General features: G+C 33.9%; 1 protein-coding gene across 1 annotated transcript; it reads right to left on the bottom strand.

The window, feature by feature from the left end:
• Positions 1 to 564: 564 nt before the first annotated feature.
• LOC133324083 (E3 ubiquitin-protein ligase HECW2-like) lies at positions 565 to 9,241 on the bottom strand. Its single transcript, XM_061532969.1, has 4 exons — positions 9,154 to 9,241; positions 2,365 to 2,553; positions 1,572 to 1,709; positions 565 to 1,501 (listed from the first exon to the last, which is right to left on the bottom strand). Exons 1-4 carry the CDS (start codon positions 9,192 to 9,194, stop codon positions 565 to 567), a joined length of 1,305 nt encoding a protein of 434 aa, XP_061388953.1. The 5' UTR covers positions 9,195 to 9,241.
• Positions 9,242 to 9,603: the final 362 nt, after the last annotated feature.

Raw genomic sequence — 9,603 nt, 5'->3', positions numbered from 1 at the left:
AATATTAGAAAATAAAAAAATAATACAAAAAAAAAAAAAACAATCAAATTGACAATAAAAAAGATCATTGAGTACATAGATGGGTGGATTTTATGGATACTAGTACAATATCAATAAACTGGCAAAAAATATCTCAATTGATTGATTAATCAATTACATACTACTACATACTAACATTTATCTAATGCTACATAGATATAGGACAAGGGATACAGCGTCTTCAAATATTAACATTAGAATATATCAAATTTTATCTTTTTGTTTTTTAATAAATAATGGCCAACTACATAATAATACGAATTCAAAACCAAAAAAAAAGTATTTCAATTTGTATATAAAAAATAATAATAAATATCTTATAAAAATATTTGTTTGTTTTGTTGTTATAAATAAATTACTAAATAAATTGCTTAACTACATGACGCACATACACAGACAAGAGATAAACACACTCACATGAAAAAACACATTTTAATAAATATTATTAACAGATATTTTACGAAAAAAATATCACGGTTTCTTTTTTGTTGCTTCTTTGCTACTTTCACTCCGTTCTTTCTCTCTTTACTCAATACCAAAAGTATTTGTCTCCTCAACAGCCAATAACAGTTTTTCATATAGTAATTCAGGTGTTGGATATGGTGGCAAATCTAAACGATTGAAACATGTATGAGCACGTGGCAAGGCATTTGGTTTACCCCATTTTTCAATACAAAATCGCCGCGGGCCCGTTGATCCGCGCAGTGCCGAAAAACCTTCATACGGTATACTTGAGGTCCCCGTGACAAATTGCAGCAAACGTAAACGTTGCTCATTGGTGAATTTCTCAATTACCTGCCAGAACCATATAATCACCTGATGATTATCATGATAACCGGAACGATATTCGGTATTAAGGCGCCAATCGTTAATATCTATTTCTGCCGTACCGGCAATAACCAATTCCAATTCACGGGCATCGAATACCGATACCAGACGAGAATCAACGACTTCATAGAAGCCACGTACCAATGATTCTGTCTGCTCTTGGACACCACGTTCCAAACGCCATTTGATCATACGCTCTAAATATTCCTTTTTATTTTTCTCATTAACGATTATATTTTTACCACCTGGTTTCAATTCCCGTTCGACAACACGCCCCAGCAGTTCTTCGGTGACACAGAATGTCAAACCCAAATCAATGCCGGTTCCGATGTCATTGTCACGTATCCATTGTAGAGATTGATGGAATTCATTATCCAAGGATTCTAAATCACTTAAAGCTACGGGAAGTCTTAGTAGAGCCTTGTAAAATGGCCGTGTGAAAAAGGCATCTAATAGATATTGATGAACTAAAGCTAGGCCCAGGACACGGCCACTGAAACGGAACCAATCATGGCAATTGTCCACAAAGGCTGAAAGTGGTGACACTTGTACGGTATAGGTGTCATTGGCTGAATATTCAAAGAGGCCATAATAGGGATTGAATAGTTCACGTGATAGCAGGAAAAAGAATTCTCTGTAAATATCAGAAAAATACGTGGGGTTAATAAAAATATAATTTCGGTTTAACGAATAAAAAAACATACCTTGAGGGACCACCATAGTCCAGACCTTCTTCAGTATCCCACAACACAGCTAAACGACCTCTTTGTAAGTCTTTTTTATTGGCAGACATAATACGACGGAAGGCATCTTCAAGTAAATGGGTACGTCGTATTTGTAATCTGAAAGAAGAGAAAATAGGGTTAATAAATAAAACATATTTTTTCAGAGACCAAGATAGGCTTGGATTTTTTAAATATTTATCGAAGGACCAGGACAAGGTGTGGAGTTATTAAAGATTAGTTTTCTTGGGGACAATTAAGGCGTGGATTTATTATAGACTGGGGTTTCGGGAACATTTAAGCCGTGGATTTATTAAAGACTCGGTTTTCGGGGACATTTATGGCGTGGATTTATAAAAGACTTTTTTCGGGGACATTTAAGGCGTGGATTTATTAAAGACTGGGTTTTTCGGGGACAATTAAAGCGTGGATTTATAAAGGACTGGGTTTTTCGGGGACAATTAAGGCGTGGATTTATTAAAACTGTGTTTTTCGGAGACAATTGAGGCGTGGATTTATTATAGACTGTGTTTTCGGGGACAATTGAGGCGTGGATTTATTATAGACTGTGTTTTCGGGGACAATTGAGGTGTGGATTTATTAAAACTGTGTTTTTCGGGGACAATTGAGGCGTGGATTTATTAAAGAATATTTTTCAAGGACCAATTGAGGCGTGGATTTATTAAAGAATATTTTTCAAGGACCAATTGAGGCGTGGATTTATTAAAGACTAGTTTTTGAAGAGGGAACAGAAGTGGGTATTTGTGATACTTACTTTAATTTATGTGGCCCCTGGCCATAACCCTTTGATTCCAGTTTCCTATAGAAACTTCTCAGTTTTGCTTCGAAATCACGCCGGAATGGTGGCGGAGCTCGTTGCAACATGCGTGAATTGAGCACTGGTGAACCTTGTGGACTGCGTTCTTCGATGGGTACATAGCTCATAATCTCCTGTTCGAAGAGACTGCAAAAGAAAAATGGAAAAAAAAATATTTATTAATATCAAATAATAATTTTCATGGCAAAAATCGTGTTTTCAAAATTGTTGTTAAGATCTCAAAACTGAAGTCATCATTCATGTGGCTAATAACAACAAAACGCATAAGAGGCAATTATTCTAATTGTTTATTTATAAAAGACCATATCATACTGCGGATGATGCTATCGAATCGAAATGAATCAGATTTATAAACTTCTATCATCATTTGAGGCTACTTAAATGTTTTTGTTGTAATGTTGATGAAAAAATATCAAGAAAATTTGAAATGATAACAATTAATTATAGTTTTTGAAGCAGATGATTTTGTTTTTTAATTTATTATAATGGCCATAAACTTAGGTGACATGAGAATTAAAAAACTGAAATCCTCTAACGACAATGTTGAAGTCCCTGATAGTAAGTTTTTTTTTTGTATTGGAACAACAAATTCCCAAAGATGAATATATATCTAATATCGTTTATCATCTATTCTAGGGTATAGTTATGTAGGATATTTTAAAGTCAATTCTGCCGATCATATCTGTTCAAACATATTTTCACTTTTATTCAAAAAAAGGTTAATTGCTGTTTGTGTAATAGTTTAAATATTCTTTTTAAAGAACAACAACAACAGTTTGAACAACAAACAAAAGTTTTGTTAATTGGTTCTGTTTTTTTATTGTTGTTGTTCTTTTTTGTGTTTTATTTTCAATGTTAACTGTTTCAAATTGAGCGTTATTAGTTCACGTGCAAATATTGGTTTGACTCATAATGGTTTGATTCATTAAATACAATTAAATGGTACAACAAATTATTCAACCGAAGGCATCAACAAATATATGTATTTGTATGTATCAACTAAATATATTTAATTTTTGGCAATTAATAATTATTATTGTTATTTAAACAGAATATTGTGTTCAATTTAATTTATAGCGAAATGCAAAAATAATTACAATTGATTTTTTTAACGGTACCATATTGAGAAAATTATATATTTGATCGTTCGTTCGTGTTCTAGGTTCTTTCCTTATTACTCGGCAGAAAAGCCAGAGATTGAGTGATTGATTGGGATTTTTAAATGTTAAATAAATATTGTAATTAATTCCAGCGATTTTCTATATCACCTTTACGGTATATTTAGAAAATTAGAAAATACATATTTTTATCAGAGAGAAACATTTATGGAGAGAAATATATCTTTGGTAGTTGTTATTCTCCTGTAGGAAATTATTCTGAGCATCACAGCACTAATAAGAAAAAAGGTAAGATATGAAATTTATTAAAGACTGAGTTTCGGGGACATTTAAGGCGTGGATTTATTAAAGACTAGGGTTTCGGGGACATTTAAGGCGTGGATTTATTAAAGACTAGGGTTTCGGGGACATTTAAGGCATGGATTTATTAAAGCCTAGTTTTTCGTGCGAAAATTAAGGCGTGGATTTATTAAAGCCTAGTTTTTCGTGCGAAAATTAAGGCGTGGATTTATTAAAGCCTAGTTTTTCGTGCGAAAATTAAGGCGTGGATTTATTAAAGAATATATTTCGTGCGAAAATTAAGGCGTGGATTTATTAAAGAATATATTTCGTGCGAAAATTAAGGCGTGGATTTATTAAAGAATATTTTTCGAGAGAACAATTAAGGCCTGGATTTCTTAAAGAATATTTTTCGTGCGAAAATTAAGGCCTGGATTTCTTAAAGAATTTCTTTCGGGGGGAAATTCAGGCGTGGATTTCTTAAAGAATATTTTTCGAGAGAACAATTAAGGCCTGGATTTCTTAAAGAATTTTTTCGTGCGAAAATTAAAGCCTGGATTTCTTAAAGAATTTCTTTCGGGGGGAAATTCAGGCGTGAATTTCTTGAAGAATTTCTTTCGGGCGGAAATTAAGGCGCGAATTCTTAAAGAATTTCATTCGGAATTTCATAAAGAGTTTTTTTTCAGGGGGAAAATTAAGGCGTGCGTTTTGTAAAGAGTATTTTTTCGGTGACCATTTAAACATTTTTCAAGGACAACAACCATAAAAGGCACAGATTAAAAAGCCTTTCTAAATACCTTTCAAAGGAATTAGGAAGCGAGGACCGTCAGAGATTGGACCAATATAATTTGTGGATTTCTTTGAATAATATTTTCATTAGAAGCGCAGATTTTTAGGGAATATATTTGCCAAAGCCCTTTTAACAGTGATTTTTATACCCTACGCCTTATGGCTAATGGGAGTACAGGGTGAGATAAAAAAAATTTCAACAAAGTCAAACGTCATAAGTTTTTTTTTAATTTTATTGAATGAAAGCAAGGACTGTCGGAAATAGCATCGAATTTTAGAATAAGTTCAGATTTTTTTCGAATTGGTCACCTTTGGCACGAATTATGGCGACGGCCAATGAAACCGTTACACGCTGCCCAAATGTTGCTCTGCGGAATTTTGGCCCATTGCCGGCGAAGCACTTGCTTCAGGTGATCGACAATTTGGTATTTTTAAGTGCCAACCTTGCTTTCCAAAATACTCCACACACGATAGTACAACGGATTGGTATCCGCAGATTTTGGTGGCCATTGTGCGCTGGAAATGAAGCGAGGAACCTAATTTTGTAACCAAAATGTTTGCGTACCCAAGGCTTTGATACACCCTCCTGGAAAATTCTCACCAAAATGCTTTTGTACGCTTATAAACAATGTAATGAGTTGTCACTGGAATAATTTTAACAGCTGTCGGACGAGTAGCTTAGAAATGACAGCAGTCTGAAGTTGGTTGCAGTTTTTTCATCTCACCCTGTATATACCCTTTGATACGGTAAAAATATGCTTAATCCGTTTCTGGCTGAAGGCTCTAAGGGAGTAAACAATTTTATCCCAACTTTGCACATCAAGATTGAACACATAAATATTGACGATATAGGATAGGTCCACTTCTTCTGATACCTCTCCCATAAAATGCTAAAAACATTTTGCTGAAAATTGATTTTATAATATAATACGAAGGGAGTATCAGATATGAACAAATTTTTAAACAACCTACTATGTTAACCAATAATATTTTTAAATGCGGTTAATCGGTTTACTCCTTCTAGTATCTCCTGCCTCAGGGGGGTAAACAATTGAAAATGTGTAAAACTCGTATGAAGCGAACTAATATCCAATTTAAACCAAACTTGGCACATCGTAATATTTATCAGGCCCACATCAAGTATAAGGTATCAGGAAGTGTGGACCGATTGACCCGATGAATCGGCCTACCCATTTTTGGTTTGGTTTTAGTTGCTCAAAAAACTCAAAACTTCTGACATCTCTTAGTGTAGGGCTAACTATAAATTATATGCTTTTTATTCTAATAACGCCATCAGACACTAATGACACAATTTCATAACTCCAATGGATATGAAAAATAATCCTTAATAGATTTAACCTTGGACTTGAATAATAACAAATTCTACACTTAATTAATACAAAAAATTGCAAAAAATGTTTCAAGTGTTGAAAAAAGTAACACCCGCATAAAACCGTAATTTTTCATTAAATGTCGTTAAGTGGGTTTGTCATTTAGTTTTTTTTTCGGATCGTTTTTGGGGGTTGGTGGATCCTTTCATGCAATGCCCGAATTAAATCACTGAACCGTTTCATGAATAAATTAGAGATGTGTTTTTGTTTGCTTGAGAATTTAATGTTTTTTTTTGTGATGCGACAATAAATTGGTCATTGGGGCGTTAACAGAAAATATTTAACACATAAAAATAACAACAAAAAACTTCTATAATATTAATATTGCAAAAACACAATGTATGTTAATGTGTGACCGACCCTCAGTAAATTAGAGGACAAATATTAAAAATTGAAATGCATAGGAGTTTTATTATTAATTAATGTTTTGGGTCGTTTTCAAAATTCTAAAGTATGTTGATGAAGTTGAAATTTTTCTGATTTTTATTACAATAATATATTTTATTTTTATATTTTTGTGAATTATGGGGACCCCCCATTCTCGGGGTCAAAATTTTTTTTTGATTTAATTCGAATCTACAGTAATTCAAGATTGTCCCTACAACAGTTCAAGTGAAAATCTCAAGAACTCTTGAAAATATAGCCGATTTATTGTGTCAGCAGCAAGTGACGGCTAAAGGGCTTCTCAAACTTTAAACGCGTTTTTCTCTTTTGCGAATGGCGGGCACGATAACTCAAAAACTAATAACCCAATCGATTCCAAATTTGTACACGTTTCTCTGTGAGTGTATAGCTATCGTATGAACTAGGATAAAGCCAATCGGTAAAGATCTTCCTTATTTTTTAACTTGGTTTTTGGTCAAAAATCGGCAATTTTTCAAAAATATTTTTTCAAAGGTCCGCCATTTTATTAATTTTAGAGCGAAGTCAATAATCCTAGTTCATACGAGAGCCAGACATGTATTCTTTCTAACACCGTTGGAATTTTCGGATTCCGATGTTCCAGTGAGGAGTTATCATGCCCGCCATCAAAAATAAGGACTTTTCTTTAATTACAATTACAAATCCTTCTCTTTTAAATCTTCAAATATATATGTGCAAAGTTACAAACCTTAACAAGCATTGGTATTGATTTACCAGCCCGTTGAAAATCTTGAAAAATTAAAATCGAGAATGGGTGGGGTTCCCTTAAATTAAATATTTTTTCTATAGGAAAGAGTTCACAGACCTGTGGTCTATTTTTTCTATAGAAAAATATACGCAGACCGCAAGATCTTATTCCAGGTCCTATTTTATTATAAACAAATTCACAAACCCCTAAGTCCATTTTTTTGTAGAAAAACATCACAGACATCAAGTTCCTATTTATTCCTATAGAAAAAAAAATCGCAGACACCCTGGTCCAATCTTTTTCTACTTTCCTATTTTTTTCTATGGTAGGTCAAAAATTCGCTGTTTTCAGCCGAAGCGTGAGATTCATAAAGTAGATGATTCGTATCCTTTTGTTTATTTTATGAGTTCGTCGGAAGACTTAAAGAAAATTAATTCCCAAATTGTGTTCTAACCAATGAAAACATCTTTTTACAGTCAGGTGCTCAAATGCATATTGGTGAAATAAATTTCCTAGGATGCCTCCATCTCAGTTTTTGAGACTTCGAAAAATTAAAAAAAAAATTAGCACATGTTTATACTTTTTTGCAAATTGATTTTTCAAATCATTTAAACAACACAACACATGGTCGTACGTCAAACCATACTGGGTACACAATACATTGCCGTACGTCAAACCGTACTGAGAGTGTTAATGCTAATAAATATCAAGCATTCCAATGGCTATATCAGAAACATATAGTAGCCCTCATAGAAGGTCTTCGCGACTTTTCAATAACATAACACATTGACGTTGATTATCATGTATGCTAAAAATTACATACTTTTTAATAGAAATGAGGTTCTTCAGGGGAGGTATTCTGTCTATAGAAGACCTACAGATTGAGATGAAAAACCTGCAACCAACTTCAGATTGCTGTCATTTCTAAGCCTCGACAGCTGTTAAAATTATTCCAGTGACAGCTCAGTATATTCTTTACAAGCGTACAAAAGCGAATTTTCCAGAAAAAAGTTATTCGTGAAGGAATTCAAGCGTGATAGTGTGAGTTTTTTATATTTGGCTGGAAAACTACAAGTAGCTATCGTTAGAGCACTCCACAACAGAAAGAAAATACACTCAAAAGAACTGCCGAATTTGGTTTTGCTCCGATGAGAAAACATTCGTTGTCCAGCAGTTTGTAAACAAAATGATCGTGTTTACTTGCCAAAGAGGTCAGCTGAAAATGTGTTGCTTCGATTGGCCACCAGAACTTAAGCACCGGCCATGGTGATGGTGTAGGCCGCCATAACAGCCGATGGTCGCTTTCCGCTCGTATTAATCGACCGTGGCATGATAATAAATGCCGAATATTATCGCGAAAATATTCTGGAGGGTGTATTAAAGCCTTGGGCACGCAAACATTTTGGCCACATCCCTTGGACATTCCAACAGCACTCAGCACCATCGCATTCAGCTCGCATCACCCAAGAATGGTTACAAAATTAGGCTCCTCGCTTCATTTCCAGGGCACAATGGCCACCAAAATTTCCGGATATCAATCCGTTGGACTATTGTGTATTGTTTATTTTGGAAAGCAATGTTGGCACTAAAAAATACCAAAGTGCCGATCACCTCAGGATCTTCCCAAGATTTCTTCCCAAGAGAGGGTACACATTTGAGGAATATATTAGTTGTAGCAGAACATTTTAAAGTTTCTATTTATAGGAAACCTACATCCCATCACATATAGAGGTTTTATTCTGTAGAAGGTCAAGGTCTTCCGTCCATTGTTAACCTATTGTTTACAGAAGTTCTGCATAAGGTATTTTTTATGGGTGCTCTGTAGAAGATCTACAGAAGGTTTTTTATCAATAGCTAGATACCTCCAATAGTTTTTCTATAGCTTCAAATCCTCCAGTAGCTTTCGATAAACATGAAATCATTTTTGTAGTTATAATCGAATTTCTTTAAGTTCATCCCCTGGAACAATATTCTAAACATAAATGCGATATTTTGATTTCCGGTCAATGCAAAAAAATAGAGAATATAAAATACTTACACAGCCCAAACAATGTAGGCGGCTTTGGAGAAAAATCCCATTCTGAACCACGAACAACAGATTCTTTGAATTCCAAATGAATTTTTCAATGGCAGCTGATGTGTGGTTGTCGTTGGCGGTGCTTTTTAGATTTGTAATTGGACTCGTCGTGGAATCAACACAAATCAGATGTAGCGGAATATTTGTCATAACATGCATTCTAAGCGTTTCAAACAGGCAACAGAAGAATATTTGAAGATTTTTTGGGTTGATTTTGAAGTTCTTTCTTCAAATCATATTTTTTCATAATATATTAAGGTTTCAAAACAGTCTCTTTGGTTTTTAATTATTAAACAAATAAAATGTTTAGTTTGTGTTTTATCGGATTTTGAACTTTGATGTTTTGGTACACTGTAAGAAAATATTTCACCATCGAAATTATAAATGTGCAAATATAGAGAAGACATATAT

The sequence above is a fragment of the Musca vetustissima genome, unplaced genomic scaffold (assembly GCF_032173495.1).
Source record: "Musca vetustissima isolate MV318-11 ecotype Yass unplaced genomic scaffold, APGP_CSIRO_Mvet_v1 utg27302, whole genome shotgun sequence".
Classification (NCBI taxonomy): Eukaryota; Metazoa; Arthropoda; class Insecta; order Diptera; family Muscidae; genus Musca; species Musca vetustissima.
Note: the sequence above shows the minus strand (reverse complement) of the source record. Positions and strands in the feature narration are given on the sequence as shown.

What these genes read in the sequence shown, in the direction of transcription:
- LOC133324083 (XM_061532969.1), bottom strand. Translation starts at nt 9,194, where the DNA reads ATGGGATTTTTCTCCAAAGCCGCCTACATTGTTTGGGCTGT. An exon ending in CAGGGGCCACATAAATTAAA is followed by an intron (nt 1,710 to 2,364) that starts GTAAGTATCACA and finishes CTCTTCTTTCAG; the next exon opens with ATTACAAATACGACGTACCC. An exon ending in GACTATGGTGGTCCCTCAAG is followed by an intron (nt 1,502 to 1,571) that starts GTATGTTTTTTT and finishes TGATATTTACAG; the next exon opens with AGAATTCTTTTTCCTGCTAT.